General features: G+C 44.2%; 2 protein-coding genes across 2 annotated transcripts in view; one reads left to right on the forward strand and one right to left on the reverse strand.

Moving 5' to 3' along the window:
• Positions 1-1,186: 1,186 nt before the first annotated feature.
• On the reverse strand, positions 1,187-22,918 carry LOC143276788 (uncharacterized). The gene is made up of 11 exons (XM_076581436.1): positions 22,705-22,918; positions 20,273-20,432; positions 17,892-17,963; positions 14,475-14,551; positions 12,163-12,311; positions 10,339-10,458; positions 7,204-7,284; positions 6,494-6,632; positions 4,604-4,686; positions 2,177-2,273; positions 1,187-1,559 (listed from the first exon to the last, which is right to left on the reverse strand). Exons 1-11 carry the CDS (start codon positions 22,792-22,794, stop codon positions 1,383-1,385), a joined length of 1,245 nt encoding a protein of 414 aa, XP_076437551.1. The 5' UTR covers positions 22,795-22,918; the 3' UTR covers positions 1,187-1,382.
• Positions 22,919-22,996: 78 nt separating this feature from the next.
• The window catches only part of LOC143276787 (KICSTOR subunit 2-like), a 29,325-nt gene continuing 28,288 nt past the window's right edge, over positions 22,997-24,033 (forward strand). The window contains exon 1 of the mRNA XM_076581435.1: positions 22,997-23,080. The gene's annotated coding sequence lies outside the window, so the exon portion shown is untranslated. The remainder of the gene's footprint in view (positions 23,081-24,033) is intronic.

Below are 24,033 nucleotides of genomic sequence, written 5' to 3' on the forward strand. Positions count from 1 at the left end.
ACCCCTACCTCCCCCCACCCATATACACACACACACACACACATATTCACACACACACACACACACACGTACGCACACACACACACACACATATTCACACACACACACGTACACACACACACACCACTACTTCTGAGCGCTAACAGCCTGATGCAGCCTCCAGTTTTAGAGTCACACACACACACACAGACACAGACATAGACACACACACACACTCACACGCACACCACCCCTACCTCCCCCCACCCATACCCCCCTCCCCACACACGCCACTAGTTGGTAGTGCTAACAGGCTGACGAGGTCTCCATTGGCAGACAAGCTTCAGCACACATCCCCCCCCCCAACACACACACATACACCCAAACACACATATCCACACATACACCCACAACCACGCAAAAACACACACACACACACACACACAGATCATTTTGACTTTACTTGACACCCCCCAGCCCCACACACACCACTACTTCAGAGTGCTAACAGACTGACACAGCCTCCAGTGCTGGAACAGCTACAGCACATACACACACACACAGACACACCTTCCCTGCCCCTCAACCTCCCTCCCACTCGTCCCCCCCTGACACACACCACTATTTTGGAGCGCTAACAGGCTGACACACACACATGTACATAAATGCTCACACACACCTACAAACACACACACATACAATCATAACCACACACACACACCTACAAACACACACGCAATCATTACCACACACACACACACCTACAGACATACACACATACAAACATAACCACACGCACACACACCGCTACTTGGGAGCGCTAACAGACTCACACACACACACACACACCTACAAACACACGCACATACAAACATAACCACATGCACACACACACACACACACACACACACCTACAGACATATACACATACAAACATTACCACACACACACACCACTACTTGGGAGCACTAACAGGCTCACACACACACACACACACACACACACACACACACACACCTACAAACACACACACACAAACATAACCACACACACACACACACACACACACCACTACTTGGGAGCGCTAACAGGCTCACACACACACACATACACACACACACACCTACAAACACACACACACACAAACATTACCACACACACACACACACACACACCACTACCTGGGAGCGCTAACAGGCTGACACACACACACATACACACACACACACACACACATACACACACACACCTACAAACATACACACACACAAACATAACCACACACACACACACCGCTACTTGGGAGCGCTAACAGGCTGACGCACACACATACACACACATACACACACACACACACACCTACAAACATACACACACACAAACATAACCACACACACACACCGCTACTTAGGAGCGCTAACAGGCTGACGTAGCCTCCAGTGCCGGACCAGCTTGAGCACCTGCTCCACCACGGCGTCCGGAGCCGTCAGCGGCATGTGTCGGTCCGCGGCGTTGACCACGATGTGCTGGGCCCCGGGGAAGGCCCTCGTGATCAGGTCCTGCTGGGCTTTGGCCCAGGCCTGTGTTGGAACGGGGAAAAAAATGCGGAAACTGTATATCTTTGATGATGATGATGATATGAGTTTATATGAGCAAAGGTTGTGTGAACTTTATTAAAATAAATTTGGGTTTGTCTGTTTCGAGATTCAAGGTTCAAAATGGTTTATTCAATTAAGGCCATAGCCCCATATGAATAGGGGGAAATAACATAGTTTTACATGCGCCATTGCATTTCATTAAGCAATGACAAAAAAAACACATTAATTCAAATTGGGTTTTTTTTTTTGTTTTTTTTTTGCTTTCAGTGTGAAGCTCACATGCGAATTTAAAATCAGTTTTTCGAGTCTGTGGAAATTCACCTTTGTTATGCGGCGTGGTAATAGTTAAAGCAAAGGACTTTCAATCTGAGGGTCCCTGGTTTCGAATCCTGGTGGGTAAAAGGGTGGAGATTTTCCCGATATCCCAGGTCAACGTATCTCCACCTTTTACCCACCATGCACCATTACCGAGATTCAAACCCAGGAGACCCTCAGACTGAAAGTCCAACACTTTAACCACCTGGCCATTGCGCCCGTCACTTCTCTACTGGCCAAGAGCACTCCCAAGCTCCCCCTGTTTTCCTTCCCCGCTGACTGACCTTGTTCAGAGAGCTGGGGAGCTGCTCGTCATAGTAGTTTCCCGTCATCACCGTCACGGACACGTTGGACGGTAAACCTCGCATCATGCGTAAAGTCCTGCTCCAACACAAACAGGTACAGAAAGCATGTTCAACACCTGGAAAATTGTATTGTATTGCACTGTATTGCATTGTAACAAACACAGCACTACTTATTTTGTAGTGCATTGCATTGTAGTGTGCAGCATCGAGGAGGAAGGCGGCAGAATGGTTAAGATACTCCGCTGCCAATATAAAGAGTCCGTGAGGGTGCGGGTTCGAATCCCGCTCTCGCCCTTTCTCCCAAGTTTGACTGGAAAATCAAACTGAGCGTCTAGTCTTTCAGATGAGATGATAAACCAAAGTCCTGTGTGCAGATTGCACCTTGTGCACTGAAAAAGAACCCATGGCAACAAGTGTGTTGTCCTCTGGCAAAATTCAGAAGAAGAAATTCTCTCTGACAGATATACAAATAGATAAGCATGCAATTGATGCCTGACTTTGTGCAATGGGTTATGCTGCTGGTCAGGCATCTTCACAGCAGATGTGTAGATTATATGGATTTGTCTCCATGAAAAACTGAAACTGAAACTGTGTAATGCATTGTAACAAACACAGTACAACCTGACATAGAAAGCATGCACAACACTTGAAAAATTGTATTGCATTGCATCACGTTGTACTGTATTGTATTGTATTGTAACACCACATCTGTTTTAATATGCACTAACAGCCACAGAGTAAGTACTATATGAATGCACATTGTCACAATCATCATCACCATCATCATTATTATCAACATTCATTATAGGCCTTCAGCACCAACCAACAAACTCTCTTTTCTTCTTCTTCTTCTGCATTCGTGGGCTGCAACTCCTACGTTCACTCATATATACGTGAGTGGGCTTTTAACCCGCCATGTAGGCAGCCATACTCCGCTTTAGGGGGTAAACTCTCTTTTCAAATCCCAATTCTAAAAACTCATTTGTTCTGTGAAAAGTTTGGTGATTTCTTTTCTCTACTGTTAATTTGTGCTGGCTTTTTTGTTTTTTTCTCCACTCATGGGTGCGTGCGTGTATGGATGAAAGTGATTAGTAACTCAGGGCTTGGCTGGGTGTGAATGGCTGATTGCCAGCGGCGCCATGAGTCTGAATTTACTCAGAGAAATGCACTATATACAATGCCATTTGTTAGGGAGGGTTTGCAGGACCCACTTTCCTCTGATTTCCGTGAAAGTTCCCCGGCTATTTTTAGCCAGAGCCGCGTCTCCATTTCCTTTTTTCCTACTGCGTCACCGTCTTCTTCTTCTTCTGTGTTCACTCGTATGCACCCGAGTGGGCTTTTACGTGTATGACCGTTTTTACCCCGCCATGTAGGCAGCCATACTCCGTTTTCGGGGGTGTGCATGCTGGGTATGTTCTTGTTTCCATAACCCACTGAACGCTGACATGGATTACAGGATCTTTAATGTGCGTATTTGATCTTCTGCTTGCATATACACACGAAGGGGGTTCAGGCACTGAGCAGGTCTGCACTGGAAAATCAAACTGAGCATCTGCACCTGGTCCCGGGTTCGAATCTCAGTAACGGTGCCTGTTGGGTAATGGGTGGAGATTTTTCCGATCTCCCAGGTCAACATTGTGTGCAGACCTGCTTAGTGCCTGAACCCCCTTCGTGTGTATACACAAGGAGAAGACCAAATATGCACATTAAAGATCCTGTAATCCATGTCAGCATTCAGTGGCTTATGGAAAAAAAAACAACCCAGCATGCACACCCCCGAAAACGGAGTACAGCTGCCTACATGGCGGGGTAAAAATAGTCAAACACATAAAAGCCCGCTCGTGTACATACGAGTGAGCGTGGGAGTTGCAGCCCATGAACATAGAAGACGAAGATTATTATGATCACTATTATTTTCATCATCATCATTACCATCTTTATCTTTTTGAAATTATCATTATTATCATTATCATCATTACCCTTTTTGTCAGAACAGATTTCTCTGTGTGAAATTCGGGATGCTCTCCCCAGGGAGAGCGCATCTCTGCACCGAGAGTGCCACCCTTTTTTTTTTTCTTTTTTTCCCCCCAACCTGCAAGTTTATCTGTTCTCGATGTGGGATTTTTCTACAGAATTTTGCCCGGGACAACCCTCTCGTTGCCATGAGTTCTTTTTCAGTGCGCCAAGTGCATGCTGCACATGGGACCTCGGTTTATGGGACCTCAGTTTATCGTCTCATCCGAATGACCAGCGTCCACACCACCACTCAAGGTCTTGTGGAGGGGGAGAAAATACTGGCGACTCTGGGATTGGAACCAGTGCGCTCAGATTCTCTTGCTTCCCAGGCAGACGCGTTACCTCTCGGCCAACACTCCACACCATAGACATTAGTGCCGCGCCACTCACCTCATCTGGGAAAAGGTGTCATTGATGAAGTGATGCTCGTCAACGACTGAGCTCAGGTGGCGGGGGTGACACATCAGGTAATTCTGCACACAAAGACACTGGCCATCACACTCTGTCAACAAATTCATAAGAATATCACTGATAATGATGAAAATAATAACAATGATTACTGTCTGTTGACGACTGTAAAACCTGTGAAACAGGTGATAACACTGATCTATCTATCTGTCTCACCTGTCTGTTGATGACTGTAAGGTCCAGGTGTGAAACAGGTAATAATACTGATCAATATCTATCTCACCTGTCTGTTGATGACTGTAAGGTCCAGGTGTGAAACAGGTAATAATACTGATCAATATCTATCTCACCTGTCTGTTGATGACTGTAAGGTCCAGGTGTGAAACAGGTAATAATACTGATCAATATCTATCTATCTCACCTGTCTGTTGATGACTGTAAGGTCCAGGTGTGAAACAGGTAATAACACTGATCAATATCTATCTATCTCACCTGTCTGTTGATGACTGTAAGGTCCAGGTGTGAAACAGGTAATAACACTGATCAATATCTATCTATCTCACCTGTCTGTTGATGACTGTAAGGTCCAGGTGTGAAACAGGTAATAACACTGATCAATATCTATCTATCTCACCTGTCTGTTGATGACTGTAAGGTCCAGGTGTGAAACAGGTAATAATACTGATCAATATCTATCTATCTCACCTGTCTGTTGATGACTGTAAGGTCCAGGTGTGAAACAGGTAATAATACTGATCAATATCTATCTATCTCACCTGTCTGTTGATGACTGTAAGGTCCAGGTGTGAAACAGGTAATAACACTGATCAGTATCTATCTATCTCACCTGTCTGTTGATGACTGTAAGGTCCAGGTGTGAAACAGGTAATAACACTGATCAATATCTATCTATCTCACCTGTCTGTTGATGACTGTAAGGTCCAGGTGTGAAACAGGTAACAACATTGATCTACCTCACCTGTCAAACACCTGGTCTGTCACATATCTCACTTGTCAGACACCTCACCTGTTAAACACCTCACCTGTCAAACACCTCAACACCTCACCTGTTAAACACTTAACCTGTCAAATACCTCACCTGTCAAACACACCTGACCTGTCAAACACCTGACCTTTCAAACACCTCACCTGTCAAACACCTCACCTGTCAAAAAATATCACCTTACAAAACACCTCACCTGTCAGACACTTCCTGTCAAAGACTTCACCTATCAAACACCTCTATCTGTCAAACACCAGACCTGTCAAACACTTCACCTGTCAAAACACCTTACCTGTCAAACACTTCACCTTTCAAACACCTGACCTGTCAAACACTTCACCTGTCAAAACACCTGACCTTTCAAACACCTCACCTGTCAAAACACCTTACCTGTCAAACACTTCACCTGTCAAACACCTCACTTGTCAAAACACTTCACCTGTCAAACACCTGACCTGTCAAACACTTCACCTGTCAAACACCTGACCTGTCAAACACTTCACCTGTCAAACACTTCACCTATCAAACACCTGACCTGTCAAACACTTCACCTGTCAAAACACCTTACCTGTCAAACACTTAACCTGTCAAACACCTGACCTTTCAAACACGTGACCTGTCAAACACTTCACCTGTCAAACACGTCACCTATCAAAACACCTTACCTGTCAAACACCTGACTTTTCAAACACCTGACCTGTCAAACACTTCACCTGTCAAAACACCTGACCTGTCAAACACCTCACCTGTCAAAACACCTTACCTGTCAAACACTTCACCTGTCAAACACCTGACCTGTCAAACACTTCACCTGTCAAACACCTGACCTGTCAAACACGTCACCTATCAAACACCTCTGTCTGTCTCACCTGTCTGTTGACGACAGTTGGGTCCAGGTGAGCGGCAGGTAGGGGCTGCTTGAGGATGCCCAGCAAGAGACCCACCCGGGTCAGACCCAGAGCTGCCGCCAGCTGCAGGGATTGGTAGGTGGGCACCAGCTGTCCGAACCTGCATGCACAAACACACACATGTAAGCATTCACACATACATGCATACATACATGTATGCACAGACACACACACATGTATGCATTCACACATACATGCATACATACATGTATGCACAGACACACACATAGTATGCATACATACATACACAATGCACACACACACATGCACACACACACACACACACACGTGTGCGCAAGCACACACACACACATGTGCATGCATACACACATACATGTATGCACACATACACACACACATGTATGCACACATATACACACACATGTATGCACACACACACACACACATACATGAAACACATACACACACCCACACACACATGTATGTACACACACACACCACACACACACACACACACACACGCACACACCACACAAACACACACACAACACACACCCAAGAAAGTCCAGGTAAAAAAAAAGAAAGAAAAATACAACAACAAATGCACACAGACACACAACACCACCCCCCCACACAAAACACACACACACACACACACACACACGCACCTCCTACAGAAACCCAAACACACACAAACTCAGCCAGTTTACCAATAGTGTGACCAGGTATACGTGTCGCTGTCAAACAGTGTTTCCGGCAAAGGGTTGAGCAGTACCAAGCCCAGTACGTCCCTGGACCACACACAGACACACAATGTACATGGTCATTTCTCCTTCTCAATGATAACGATGCCAATGGTGATGGTGATGATGACGATGATGATGATGATGTTAAGTAAAATAATAATAATAATGATAACAATAATAGCAATAACAGTAATAATAATAACAATGATGATGATGATGATGATGATACTGATAGTGGAAATACTAATATATAACAAAAACCTACTACTACTACTGCTACTACTGCTGCTGCTTCTAAAAATGATGCTGATGATGGAATTATTATTACTTTTGTTACTTTTGTTATCATTATTATTATCATTAGTAGTAGTAGTAGTTGTTGTAGCAGCAGCAGCAACAACAACAATAGTAGTAGTAGTAGTAGTTGTAGCAGCAGCAGCAGCAGCAACAGTAGTAGTAGTAGTTGTAGTAGGAGTAGTAGTAGTACCATCATTCATCATCATCATCATCATAAAAATACATTTATGCTGCGCTTCCAAACCTTTCCAACAACACATCAGTCAGACAGACACACACGCACGCACATACATATGCACACACACACACGCACGTACATACATATCCATACACACACACACGGACTCACAGACACATATATGCATACACACACGCACACACACACACACACATGCATGCACACACACACATATGCATACACACACATGCACGCACACACAACACACACATATGCATACACACACGCATGCACGCACACACACACACATATGCATACACACACACATCTGCATACACACACATGCACACACACACACATCTGCATACACACACATGCACGCACACAGACACACACATGCGCACACCTACCCACCCACCCACAAACACACATAACACACACACACACACACAATATGTGTGTATAAACGTAAAATATGAATGTGTAGAACTGTGAAACCAGAGAATCCATTCTATCAGTCTATGTGCTACAACCAGCATTTGAACCCAAGACACCTAAGATTAAAAGTCCAATGTTTTAACTACTTGGCTATAGTGTCCAGGAATTCATCTTTCAAACACCTCACCTATCAACCACCTGTCAAACACCTCACCTATCAACCACCTGTCAAACACCTCACCTATCAACCACCTGTCAAACACCCATGGCCTCACCTGTTCAACACCCCACCTGTTCAACACCTCATTTGTCAAACACCTCACCTGTTCAACACCTGACCTATCAAACACCTGTCAAACACCTCACCTATCAACCACCTGTCAACCACCTGTCAAACACCTCACCTATCAACCACACCTCACCTATCAACCACCTGTCAAACACCTCACCTATCAACCATCTGTCAAACACCTCACCTATCAACCACACCTCACCTATCAACCACCTGTCAAACACCTCACCTATCAACCACCTGTCAAACACCTCACCTATCAACCACACCTCACCTATCAACCATCTGTCAAACACCTCACCTATCAACCACCTGTCAAACACCTCACCTATCAACCACACCTCACCTATCAACCATCTGTCAAACACCTCACCTATCAACCACCTGTCAAACACCTCACCTATCAACCACACCTCACCCATCAACCATCTGTCAAACACCTCACCTATCAACCATCTGTCAAACACCTCACCTATCAACCACACCTCACCTATCAACCATCTGTCAAACACCTCACCTATCAACCACCTGTCAAACACCTCACCTATCAACCACACCTCACCTATCAACCATCTGTCAAACACCTCACCTATCAACCATCTGTCAAACACCTCACCTATCAACCACACCTCACCTATCAACCATCTGTCAAACACCTCACCTATCAACCATCTGTCAAACACCTCACCTATCAACCACACCTCACCTATCAACCATCTGTCAAACACCTCACCTATCAACCATCTGTCAAACACCTCACCTATCAACCACACCTCACCTATCAACCATCTGTCAAACACCTCACCTATCAACCACCTGTCAAACACCTCACCTATCAACCACACCTCACCTATCAACCATCTGTCAAACACCTCACCTATCAACCACCTGTCAAACACCTCACCTATCAACCATCTGTCAAACACCTCACCTATCAACCATCTGTCAAACACCTCACCTATCAACCATCTGTCAAACACCTCACCTATCAAACACCTCACCTATCAACCACCTACCTGTCAAACACCTCACCTATCAACCACCTGTCAAACACCTGAGCTGTCAAACACCTCACCTACGAAACACCTGTCAAACACCCATGGCCTCACCTGTTACACACCTCACCTGTTATACACCTCACCTGTCAAACATGTCACCTGTCAAACACCTCACCTATCAAACATCTACCTGTCAAACACCCATGGCCTCACCTGTTAAACACCTCACCTGTTCAACACCTCATTTGTCAAACACCTCACCTGTTCAACACTTGACCTATCAAACACCTGTCAAACACCTGACCTATCAAACACTGTCAAACACCTGACCTATCAAACACCTGTCAAACACCCATGGCCTCACCTGTCAAGCAACTCAAGTCACATACCGTGGGCTTCACCTGTCAGACACCTCACCTGTCAGCCCCCTAAACCTGTCAACCCCATCACCTGTCAACCCGCCTCACCTGTCAACCCCCTAAACCTGTCAACCTGCCTCACCTGTCAACCCCCTCACCTGTCAACCCCCTCACCTGTCAACCCCCTCACCTGTCAACCCCTCTCACCTGTCAACCCACTTACCTTTCAAACACCTCACCTGTCAATCCCCTTACCTGTCAACCCCCTAAACCTGTCAACCCCCTAAACCTGTCATCCCCCTCACCTGCCAACCCCCTCACCTGTCAACCCCTCTCACCTGTCAACTCCCCTCACCTGTCAACCCCCTCACCTGTCAACCCGCCTCACCTGTCAACCCCCTCACCTGTCAACCCCCTTCACCTGTCAACCCCCTCACCTGTCAACCCGCCTCACCTGTCAACCCGCTTCACCTGTCAACCCCCTCACCTGTCAACACCCCTCACCTGTCAACACCCCTCACCTGTCAACCCCCTCACCTGTCAAACATGAGGGTGTAGAACTGCGACACCAGGGCCCCCAGCTCAGCGCCCACAAAGATGAAGGGTTGGGGCTGCTGACTGCTGGAGGTGATGAGTCGGTACAGGTCCTCCGTCATGCTGACCACACAAACAAACAAACAAGATAACGGGAATATATTTCTCTGTTCTGTCCAACTTGTTTCATATTCAGTTCAAAGATATATTGTGCCAGACGAAAGCCATCATACTGCTTTGCCTGATTTTTGAATAAGGACTTTTAAAACAAAGGACTTTGTTTCATGTCTTTCTCCTCCTCCTATCCTCCTTACCATAACTGGCAAGGCAAGGCAAGGCAAGGCAAGGCAAGGCAAGGCAGACAAGGCAAGGACTTTATCTCATGTATCTAAGTGGAGTGATGGCCTAATGATAACACATCCACCTAGGAAGCGAGAGAATCTGAGCACACTGGTTTGAATCCCAGCACAGTCGCCAGTATTTTCTCTCCCTCCACTAGACCTTGAGTGGTGGTCTGGACGCTAATCATTCAGATGAGACGATATACCGAGGTCCCATATGCAGCATGCACACAGCACACATAAAAGAACCCATGGCAACAAAAGGGTTGTCCCTGGCAAAATTCTGTAGATAAATCTACTTCGACAGGAAAACAAAAAAACAAGAACAACTACAGGCAGGAAAAGAATACAAAACAAGAGAGGCAAGGCCTTCAAGACTCACTTGTGATAAATTAAGTCCCCTAGCATTAATTACAGAGTAATTTCCCTTTTTTACTATCTGCACCAAAACGTTTGCAAAATAAATAAAAATTCCATGCTTAGCAAAAGAAGTTCCTGTTTGAACAAAAAATGATAATAATGACTCCTCTTGTTGTTGTGTCAGAATAAGAGGTCAGAGTGCCAAGTTTAGAGAATACAAAAAATATAAATATAACAGTAAATGCAGTTTGCATATGATTAGGCTTCTTTTTTAAAAAATTTTTTGTGCCCATCCCAGAAGTGCAATATTGTTTTAAACAAGATGACTGGAAAGAACTGAATTTTTCCTATTTTTATGCCAAATTTGGTGTGAACTGACAAAGTATTTGCAGAGAAAATGTCAATGTTAAAGTTTACCATGGACACACAGACACACGGACACACACACACACACAGACAACCGAACACCGGGTTAAAACATAGACTCACTTTATTTACACAAGTGAGTCAAAAATGGGTGACGCCCTTGGTGTAGCGACGCGCTCTCCCCTGGGGAGAGAAGCTTGAATTTGACTCAGAGACCTCTGTTGTGACAAAAAGAATAATATAATACAATACAATACAATACAATTTAACACTGAGGGCACTGAAACGTTAATCATCAAGAGGAGCTGCAGGGCTCTTCTTCTTCGTTCGTGGACTGCAACTCCCACCTTCACTCGTATGTACACGAGTGGGCTTTTATGTGCATGACAGTTTTTACCCCGCTATGTAGGCAGCCATACTCCGTTTTGGGGGATGTGCATGCTGGGTATGTTCTTGTTTCCATAACTCACCGAACGCTGACATGGATTACAGGATCTTTAATGTGCGTAATTGATATTCTGCTTGCGCATACACACGAAGGGGGTTCAAGCACTAGCAGGTCTGCATATAATATGTTGACCTGGGAGTTCGGAAAAATCTCCATCCTTCACCCACCAGGTGCCATCACCGAGAATCTAACCTGGGACCCTCAGATTGAAAGTCCAACGCTTTAACCACTCGGCTATTGCGCCCGTCGCTGCAGGGCTCAAAATACCATAGCTCCCTTGACATGCAGGGAACAACAACAGCATCGACCAACCTCTCAGCGGTGAAGGGCTGGCCCCGGGCATGCTGGGTAGTGTCTGCAGCAGTGGCGTCAGCGTCGGCAGCAGTGGCAGCAAGGGGGGTCGTGACGTTCTGCACAGGTCGCTCGCTGAACCCTAACCCCGCTCGATCGTAGACACACACCTGGAAAATAAAATACAAGAAGTGATTCAGCTTCCAGCACACCTTCTTCTTCTTCTTCATTCGTGGGCTGAAACTTTCAAGTTCACTTGTATGTATATGATCATTTTTACTCCGCCATGTAGGCAGCCATACTCCATTTTCAGGGGTGTGCATGCTGGGTATGTTCTTGTTTCCATAACCCACCGAACGCTGACATGGATTACAGGATCTTTGATCTTCTGCTTGCATATACACACGAAGGGGGTTCAGGCACAAGCATGTCTGCACATATGCTGACCTTGGAGATTGGAAAAATCTCCACCCTTTACCCACCATGCGCTGTTACCGAGATTCAAACCCAGGACCTTCAGACTGAAAGTCCAACGGTTTAACCACTCGGCTATTGCGCCCGTCCCAGCATATGAAAAGCTGGAAAAACAAAAAAAACCCCAAAAAACCACAAAGAACAACCAGTTTCAGTCCCCCCCCCCCCCCCCCTCCTTTCTGGTCTTATCAGTGTTTACGCCCCCACAAGAAATCTCCACTCTTCCTCTGAATGTTACCTTTTGAAACTTCCTTGTGTCAATACAAGAACCTATGGTGAACGTTCTTTCTTCTTTGCTGCTCCTCACATCTGGAACAACCTTCCTCATCATATCCATGCATCTGATTCTATTTCTGCTTTTCGCTCATCACTAAAAACTCATTTAAAAAAAACCCTACCTATAAGCACTCTCAGCTTCCTTATTCTCCACCACCACCCATGTCAGCTCACTTTGGATGTATGTGGAGTGGGAAAGGGAGAGTGTGTGGGGGAGGGGGGGGGGAGGGGTTTTTGAGAAAGAGTGGCCATGAATGTTTTACGTAACTTGTAATATTTTTCTTTCATGTAATGCGCCCTGAGCTCTTAGTGAGAAAGGGTGCTATATAAATGTACATTATTATTATTAATGTTATTATTATTATTATCATTATATTATTATTGTTATTATTATTATTGTTATTATCATTATTATTATTGTTGTTATTATCATAATATTATGATTATCATCATCATCCTCATCATTATTATCATTATAATAATAATGAGAATAACAACAACAACAACAATAAAAAAAAATTATTAAAAAAAAAAAAAAAAAAAAAAATTATTATGATATAACCATGCACTCAAGAGCTGAACAACATGTTGGGTTATGCTGCTGTCAGGATTTCTGCCTAGCAGATGCAATGTAGCGAATACAGATTTGTCTGAACGCAGTGAAATCTCCTTGAGAAACAGAAAATGAAACTGAAACTGCTAATTTTCTTTTCTTTTCTTTCATAAAGGAGCAAAGTGCATGACCTACTCATGAACCCAGAATGCTCGCCAGGCGCAAAGGAGGTTCAGGCACTAAGCAGCTAAGCACACATTATGTTGACCTGGGAGATCGGGAAAAATCTCCACCTCTTACCCAACCACCAGGCTCTGTTACCGAGATTCAAACCCGGGACTCTCAAACTTAAAGTCCAACGCTTTTACCCACTCAGCTATTGCGCCAGTCTCTGTTTAAGTAAGTGTGTGTCTTGTCCGCTTTGCTGTTAATTCTGCGGTCAGCGCATGGTGATGTGTTGTCTAAGTGGCTGAGGGGGTACAGAAGTGTATGTTAATTAATCATCCCCCGATTGGTAGTTATCTCATCTCATCCTGTCAACACTGAAATTATGAAATATACTCTCCATTCATTTTCCTTCAAGAAGACATATACTTTTACATACTTTGAGCATAAATGTGATTTTTTTTTTTTTTTTTTTTCCGAGGTTGGTGATTATTTTGCAAAAATCACAAATAGTTCCGAAAGTGAAAGGGTTAACTCACTCAGTACGGCCAGTCCTCTCTTCTCCTCTACACAGACCCCTCAGATGTCCAGTGGGTGTCTGAATGACCCAACCTTTAGCTTCCGTCATCAGAATTGTGGTATTCTTTGTCAACAAACACCTCTTCAGTATAAGAGCCTTCCACTTGCAATATTTTGGTGGTGGTAATTGGGGTGAAACGCTGTTAACGCCGTCTCTTTCGCCGTTCGTATGGAGTGAGTTAAGCGCTTAGAGCTTGGTCTCTGACCAAGAATAGGCAGCTATATAAGTATCTGTATCATTCATGATTCATTCATTCAAGAAAAACTGAACACAGCGTCAACAGACCCGAGCATGCTTCTCAATTTTCGGCCGCACCAGTGACCACACGTCAGATGTTGTTCCAGTCGGAGCATCAAGAATCACTGCAACACACAGCATCCTGTTTTAAGGTGGCACCGCTAGTGATTCTTCAGTGATTTATTATTATTTTTTTTATATCTCAGGATCTACAGCATGTAGACTTATGAAATTTTGCACACTTTAAGAACATGCAAGTAGCAGAAAATGTGTAATGTTTCAGGACCCTAGCTTAAATGGTTGTGTCACAATAATTATTATTGTGTATTTTGCAGGCGGAATCATAATATCATTTTGGCCAGAATATTATCAGCAAAAGAATGCATTTTATAACAGCTGCAATGGTTTCCTGTAAAAGTACTATGTCCAAACTCCACAATGAGGTGCAATTTGTTTTGTCGAATGTCAGAATGCATTTTATAACAGCTGCAATGGTTTCCTGTAAAAGTACTATGTCCAAACTCCAAAATAAGGTGGAGTGATGGCCTAGAGGTAGTGCGTCCACCTAGGAAGCGAGAGAATCTGAGCGCGCTGGTTTGAATCCCAGCACAGTCGCCAGAATTTTCTCCCCCTCCACTAGACCTTGAGTGGTGGTCTGGACACTAATCATTCAGATGAGGTGATAAACCGAGGTCCTGTGTGCAGCATGCACTTAGCACACGTTAAAGAACCCATAGCAACAAAAGGGTTGTCCCTGGCAAAATTCTGTAAATATATCCACTTCGACAGGAAAAACACCAACAACAGGCAGGAAAAAATACAAAAAAAAAAAAAGAAAAAAAAAGGGTGGCGCTGTAGTGTAGCGACGCGCTCTCCCTGGGGAGAGCAGCCCGAATTTCACACAGAGAAATCTGTTGTGATAAAAAGAAATACAAATACAAATACAAAATTTGTTTTGTCCAATGTCAATTCAGTACGGTGCTTTAACTCCTTGACTGCTGCTGAACCTTGTCTGTGAAATGAGATCAGAGTGGCATGAGTTTATGTAGTGCGGTGTGGTGTAGTGGAGTGGAGTGGAGTGTGGTGTGGTGTAGTGGAGTGGAGTGGAGTGTGGTGTAGTGTGGTGTAGTGGAGTGGAGTGGAGTGGAGTGTGGTGTAGTGTGGTGTAGTGGAGTGGAGTGCGGTGTGGTTTAGTGGAGTGGAGAGAAGTGTGGTGTGGTGTAGTGGAGTGGAGTGTGGTGTGGTGTAGTGGAGTGGAGAGGAGTGCGGTGTGGTTTAGTGGAGTGGAGAGAAGTGTGGTGTGGTGTAGTGGAGTGGAGTGTGGTGTAGTGTGGTGTAGTGGAGTGGAGTGCGGTGTGGTGTAGTGGAGTGGAGTGGAGTGCGGTGTGGTGTAGCGGAGTGGAGTGTAGTGCGGTGTGGTGTAGTGTAGTGGAGTGGAGTGGAGTGTGGTGTGGTGTAGTGGAGTGGAGTGGAGTGCGGTGTGGTGTAGTGGAGTGGAGTGGAGTGGAGTGTAGTGCGGTGTGGTGTAGTGGAGTGGAGTGGAGTGTAGTGCGGTGTGGTGTAGTGGAGTGGAGTGGAGTGTGGTGTAGTGTGGTGTAGTGGAGTGGAGTGCGGTGTGGTGTAGTGGAGTGGAGAGGAGTGTGGTGTGGTGTAGTGGAGTGTAGTGCGGTGTGGTGTAGTGTAGTGGAGTGGAGTGCGGTGTGGTGTAGTGGAGTGGAGTGTAGTGCGGTGTGGTGTAGTGGAGTGGAGTGTAGTGCGGTGTGGTGTAGTGGAGTGGAGTGGAGTGGAGTGTGGTGTGGTGTAGTGGAGTGGAGTGGAGTGCGGTGCGGTGTGGTGTAATGGGGTGGAGTGGAGTGTAGTGCAGTGTAGTGGAGTGGAGTGGAGTATAGTGCGGTGTGGTGTAGTGGAGTGGAGTGGAGTGGAGTGCGGTGTAGTGTAGTGGAGTGGAGTGGAGTGGAGTGGAGTGGAGTGTGGTGTGGTGTAGTGGAGTGGAGTGGAGTGCGGTGTGGTGTAGTGGAGTGGAGTGGAGTGTGGTGTAGTGGAGTGGAGTGTAGTGCGGTGTGGTGTAGTGGAGTGGAGTGTAGTGCGGTGTAGTGGAGTGCAGTGGAGTGTAGTGCGGTGTGGTGTAGTGGAGTGGAGTGGAGTGGAGTGCGGTGTAGTGGAGTGGAGTGGAGTGCAGTGCGGTGTGGTGTAGTGGAGTGGAGTGGAGTGTAGTGCGGTGTGGTGTAGTGGAGTGGAGTGGAGTGCGGTGTAGTGGAGTGGAGTGGAGTGGAGTGCGGTGTAGTGGAGTGGAGTGGAGTGTAGTGCAGTGTGGTGTAGTGGAGTGGAGTGGAGTGTGGTGCGGTGTGGTGGAGTGGAGTGTAGTGCGGTGTGGTGTAGTGGAGTGGAGTGGAGTGCGGTGTGGTGTAGTGGAGTGGAGTGGAGTGTCGTGTGATGTGGTGTAGTGGAGTGGAGTGGAGTGGAGTGTCGTGCGATGTGGTGTAGTGGAGTGGAGTGGAGTGTGGTGTAGTGGAGTGGAGTGTAGTGCGGTGTGGTGTAGTGGAGTGGAGTGTAGTGTAGTGGAGTGGAGTGCAGTGCGGTGTAGTGGAGTGGAGTGGAGTGTTACGTTGCCTTGGAGTGAATTGGAGTGGAGTGTAGTGCGGTGTGGTGTAGTGGAGTGGAGTGGAGTGTTACGTTGCCTTGGATTGTGTGTTGTGTTGTGCATGAGTATACTACACTACACTACACTGTACTGTACTGTACTATACAGTATAGTGTAGCATAGTGTAGTATAGTGTAATATAGTGTAGCATAGTATAGTATAGTGTACTATGTGTAGTGTAGTGTAGTGTAGTGCAGTGAAGCATTGCATTACCCTGCATTGCATTGCCTTGTACTGTATGATATTGTGTTGTATTATAATATTTTACTGTAATATTTGTACATAAGTGTAGTGTAGTGTAGTGTAGTGTAGTGTTGCCTTGCCTTGCCTTGCACTGCATAGTATTGTATTGTATTGTGCATGAGCATAGTGTAGTGTAGTGTCATGCAGTGCAGTGCAATGCAGTATAGCATTGCACAGCCTTGCCTTGCATTGCATTGTAACTTGTATTGTACTGTATTGTATTGTATTGTATTGTATTGTATTGTATTGTGCATGAGTGTTGTGTAGCGTAGTGTTACCTTGCCTTGCATTGCATAGTATTGTACTGTATTGTGCATGAACACAGTGTAGTGTAGTGTAGTGTAGTGTAGTGTAGTGTAGTGTAGTGTAGTATAGTGTAGTTTTTTTTGTTTAAAAAAAAAAAAAATTTCGTCTAATATGTAAAAAAAAAAAATCATAGTATAGTATAGTATAGTATATCATAGCATAACATAGTATAGCATAGCATAGCATAGCATAGCATAGCATAGCATAGCACAGCACAAACATTGCAGACACAAAACAGAAGCAGACAAAGGAGAAGACGATGACACCGTGATCACCTGTGGGTGGTCCTTTACCACTGCACTGCAGGAACATCTTTCGCCCCCACCCCACGTCATACAGCTCTCCACCTGGACAGTCATAGTGTTAACACCTTACAATGGAGTGATTGATTGGCTGATACCCCACCCCACGTCATACAGCTCTCCACCTGGACAGTCACAGCGTTAACACCATACAATGGATTAATTGATTGATTGATTGGCTGATACCCCACCCCACGTTATACAGCCCTCCACCTGGACAGTCACAGTGTTAACACCTTACAATGGAGTGATTGATTGGCTGATACCCCACCCCACGTCATACAGCTCTCCACCTGGACAGTCACAGTGTTAACACCTTACAATGGATTGATTGATTGATTGATTGGCTGATACCCCACCCCACATCATACAGCTCTCCATCTGGACAGTCACAGCGTTAACACCTTACAATGGATTGATTGATTGATTGATTGGCTGATACCCCACCCCACGTCATACAGCTCTCCACCTGGACAGTCACAGTGTTAACACCTTACAATGGATTGATTGATTGATTGGCTGATACCCCACCCCACGTCATACAGCTCTCCGACTGGACAGTCACAGTGTTAACACCTTACAATGGATTGATTGATTGATTGATTGGCTGATACCCCACCCCACGTCATACAGCTCTCCACCTGGACAGTCACAGCGTTAACACCTTACAATGGATTGATTGATTGATTGGCTGATACCCCACCCCACGTCATACAGCTCTCCGACTGGACAGTCACAGTGTTAACACCTTACAATGGATTGATTGATTGATTGATTGGCTGATACCCCACCCCACGTCATACAGCTCTCCACCTGGACAGTCACAGCGTTAACACCTTACAATGGATTGATTGATTGATTGATTGGCTGATACCCCACCCCACGTCATACAGCTCTCCACCTGGACAGTCACAGTGTTAACACCTTACAATGGACTGATTGATTGATTGATTGGCTGATACCCCACCCCACGTCATACAGCTCTCCACCTGTACAGTCACAGTGTTAACACCTTACAATGGATTGATTGATTGATTGATTGGCTGATACCCCACCCCACGTCATACAGCTCTCCACCTGGACAGTCACAGTGTTAACACCTTACAATGGATTGATTGATTGATTGATTGGCTGATACCCCACCCCACGTCATACAGCTCTCCACCTGGACAGTCACAGCGTTAACACCTTACAATGGATTGATTGATTGATTGATTGGCTGATACCCCACCCCACATCATACAGCTCTTCACCTGGACAGTCACAGTGTTAACACCTTACAATGGACTGATTGATTGATTGATTGGCTGATACCCCACCCCACGTCATACAGCTCTCCACCTGGACAGTCACAGCGTTAACACCTTACAATGGATTGATTGATTGATTGGCTGATACCCCACCCCACGTCATACAGCTCTCCACCTGGACAGTCACAGCGTTAACACCTTACAATGGATTGATTGATTGATTGATTGATTGGCTGATACCCCACCCCACATCATACAGCTCTCCACCTGGACAGTCACAGTGTTAACACCTTACAATGGATTGATTGATTGATTGATTGATTGGCTGATACCCCACCCCACATCATACAGCTCTCCACCTGGACAGTCACAGTGTTAACACCTTACAATGGATTGATTAACAAATAGTAAAGAGTGGTAACTCTCTCCATTCACAAGGTACACAACTTCAAGTCAGTGCTGCTTACGCTACCGATTCACCTAGCACACAGGTAAATAAAAGGTACATTGGAACAAACCCAGACACTGCCTCAAAAAAGGAAGCGCCGGGCCTGTCCTTATACCGACCATTTGACATGTGCACACAGCAGCAAAGACAGAAGACACATAATGGATTATAATGGACTGATTGATTGATTGACTGGTTGGTTGGCTGATTGTTTGACTGATTGATTGGTTGGTCGATTGATTGATTGGTTGGTTGATTGATTGAATAAACATTTACAGCATTAAAACCTTATCAAGGATTGATTGATGGACTGATTGATTGATTGAATAATCAATTAACAACAACAACGATGATGACAATAATAACAATGATGATGATGATGATAATGCTACTACTACTACTACTACTACTACCAATACTACTACTACAACTACTAATGATGATGATAATAACAACAATAATAACAATAATAATAATAATATTGATGATGATGATGATTATGATGATAAGAAACTAAAAATGATATTGCACTCTTCATCCTGAACCCTGATGAATGATGTCAATATGGGGGAAAATGGTAAAAAAACAACAACCCCAACTAAAATAAAAATAAAAATAACCATAGAAACTTGGTGGTGAAAGAGTTAAAGTCTTACTGGTGGGTTTGAGCTCGGTGTTCTCTCTCTGCAGGGCGGCATAGTTGATGAAGGGGGGCACGATGACCAGGAGCATCAGGTACTTCAGTCCCCCGCACAGCGTCCACACCACCCCTCCTCCTCCTCCTCTGGCTGGTCTGTCCCCTGGGCCCGCGGTCCTCTGTGGGGGATGGGCAGTTTATTTATTCATTTATTTGTTTATTTATTTATATTCATTTATTGATTTTTTGCCGATAAAAAATTATTCATCCATCCATCCATCCATCTATCTATCTATATATCTATCTTAGTATATGTGGAGTGATGGCCTAGAGGTAATGCGTCCGCCAAGGAAGCGAGAGAATCTGAGTGTGCTGGTTCGAATCACGGCTCAGCTGCCGATATTTTCTCCCCCTCCACTAGACCTTGAGTGGTGGTCTGGATGCTAGTCATTTGGATGAGACAATAAACCAAGGTCACGTGTGCAGAATGCACTTAGCGCAGGTAAAAGAACCTACGGCAACAAAAGGGTTGTTCCTGGCAAAATTCTGTGGAAAAATCCACTTCAATAGAAAAAACAAATAAAAGTGCACACAGGGGGAAAAAAAAAGAAAAAAAAAGGGTGACGCTGTAGTGTAGCGACGTGCTCTCCCAGGGGAGAGCAAACCAAATTTCACACAGAGAAATCTGTTGTGATAAAAAGAGAAATACAAATACAAATCTATCCTGTGAACACCTATCTACATAGTGTGTGTGTGTGTGTGTGTGTGTCTGTGTATGTGTGTGCGCGTGCGTGCATGTGGCTATGTATATAAATTTGTGTATGGATTGATGGCCTTCACAATTAAAATATTTGTCATTCTCATTGTCATTTCTATCTGTCTGTTCATTTAATTTTAATTAAAAAAAAAATCTATTTCATTTATTGATTTTTTTCTGATTGTTTTTCATTCATTTATTTATTTATCTGTTCTTCTTCTTCTTGTCATCATCATTACCATCAACATCATTATCTATTCTTCTTCTTCTTATTATTATTATCATCATGTATTACCATTTTTTTTCCTCAATGCATTTATGCATTTGGGTTATGCATAGATAGATAGATAGATAGATAGATAGATACATATTTTTTCCGAAAATAGTGACGCCTCCTTGAGTAACTGAACTGAACTGGGTAAATGGGGCTAGGCATGGTGTGATGGACTGAGTGGTTATCTGGACTCAATTTAGCACGCAAACCCCCTTTGTGTGCATACGCAAGCAGAAGATCAAACATGCACTTAAAAGATCTTGTAATCCATGCCAGTGAACATGGGTTATGGAAACAAGAACATACCCAGCATGCACATCCCTGAAAATGGACTATGGCTGCCTACATGCAGGGTAAAAATAGTCATACAAGTAAAAGCCCACTCGTGTACATACAAGTGAACGTGGGAGTTGCAACCCACGAACAAAGAAGAAGAAGAAGAAGAATACCAGGTACATGGGGAGACAGACAAGGCCCAGTCCTTGACTGAAAGTATGTTACCTATGAAGAAAACCAAAAACCAAAAACCAAACAAAACAAAAAACCCCTAGGAGTCACCTACTTGCTTTCCACTACAAGGAGTTTTCCTTCCTCCTTTCCTACTTCCCTAGCCATGATTCTATCCATCATTGTGACTTTCATCAAATGATGTATGACAATGGGAAAATGTTGAAATTAGCAGTCCCCCGCCACTCCCCATTCATATTCAGACTTTTTTTTCTGGGCAACTAGTTTGCATTGAAAACCAACACCTATTTTGTTAAACAATATATATATACAAATATATACATATACATATAAATATACATATATACAATATACATGTATATATACATATATACATGGAAATACATATATTACATATTCAGTTTCATTCTTCAATTCAAGGAGGAAGGTGGCAAAATGGTTAGGTAACTCATCTACCAAAACAGTGTCCGCGAGGGTCTGGGTTCAATTCAGGCTCTTGCCCTTTCTTCCACATTTGACTGGAAAAATCAAACTGGGTGCCTAGTCATTCTGATAAGATGATAAACCGATATCTTGTGTGCAGTACGTACTTGGCAAACTTCTGTAGAAGAAATCCACTCTGACAGGTACACAAATGTATAATGCATGCACTCAGGGCCTGACTAGCATGTTGGATTATGCTGCTATCATGCACCTGCCTAGCAGATCTGGTGCAGCGTGTCTGAATTTGTCCAAACTCAGTATCGCCTCTCTGATACATGGTCTGCTACCATGTTACATGGTCTGCTACCGCTGTACTTCGTATTTGGAAAATGTGACGGTATATCAGGAATTTCCCAGCCTAGAAATTTGTGCACACGAGGAATGTCATTTGCATATGCATTTATACACAACGGAAATCGTACAGACGATAAATATAACATGATCAATACCGATCGTTCATCATCATTACCTCATCAAGTGTGTCTCCGGATTCAGCCGGCTTGTCAATTCTTGGCGGTTTTACCGAATCCGGGCCCCGCGTCCGTCGCCGTGCACTCATTCTAATCTACTTACAGATGTTATCAGTGGAAAGTCTTCTCTGGTTATTTGGTTTATTTGTCCGCTCGTTCCTCAAAGCAGCAGACGACAACAAACTACACGTGTACACAAGCCTCATGCATACAATGCACCAAGGGACACGACTCGCGTTTTGAAAGAACCGCTACTCTGATTTCTCGAAAGGAGTGAAGCGCCCTTGACAGATGGAGTTTTCGTCTGTCAAGAAGCAGTTTGTTTTTATGTATTTTCCACATATTTTCTGATTTTTTGCACCTTGATTTTTTCTAGTAAGTACTGTCATGTGGGAAGATTCTAATCGTGAGTGTTGTTGATTTCTTTTGTTTACTGTACTTAAGATGTGCACTTGTTTTTTTGTCTTGTTTCACTTCTACACCAATGCTTGAATCAGTTTTATTGTGAATGCTATTCTCATGTTTTTGATCTGGGTTCAGTGTTTTTGCAGTGTGCTATGCATGACCCAGGGCTGGGTGGAGAAGATTGAGATCTTGTGTTTTTGACTGTACACACACACAGGAGAGAGAGAGAGAGAGAGAGAGAGGAGAGAGAACTTGAAACTGTTTATTGTCATTGTCAACTAAAAGGTCTTTTGACAAGAGGGTTCGGGGGTTAACATTTGTTTCAATGCCAGATGATCATATGTCCCATAATGATCAAATAAATTATCAACACTGAAGATAAATAAAGATTAGCAGCACACTTACAACACAATATGCAAAGAAATGAAACAAGCAATCAAACAAGAAACAAAGAGAGAGAGAAAGAACCAAGGAACCAAGGAACCAACGAGTGGTTAGGCTCATTTTTGCCTATTCACAAGGGGACAGGGTGGGGAAGGGGATGTACATGTCAGAAACGTAACAAAATATGAGAATTGATGTGCTGTTCACTTGATTATGACATGGAATCCACATCATGCGATGTATTATTATTAATGTCATACGAAGTCTGTCTGATCACAATGTTTGATTTCAGACTTTTAATAGGATGACAAGTGAACAAGAATCACACAGCAAAATTAATCATGATTATGCAGATCAGGATTTCAATTTCTAGCACTTTTATAAGCGTTTGGATTTGTGTCTTTAAACGTATTCAGTAAACTGTCCATTTTCGTGGAGAACTCCTTAAGACAAGACATTATGTCGGCAGACATCTGGCAGTACATCAACATGGTTCTGTTCACAAAGTTCACTGTCATGTTGAGAACTGTCCACATCTG

Source organism: Babylonia areolata, chromosome 33 (assembly GCF_041734735.1).
Source record: "Babylonia areolata isolate BAREFJ2019XMU chromosome 33, ASM4173473v1, whole genome shotgun sequence".
Classification (NCBI taxonomy): Eukaryota; Metazoa; Mollusca; class Gastropoda; order Neogastropoda; family Buccinidae; genus Babylonia; species Babylonia areolata.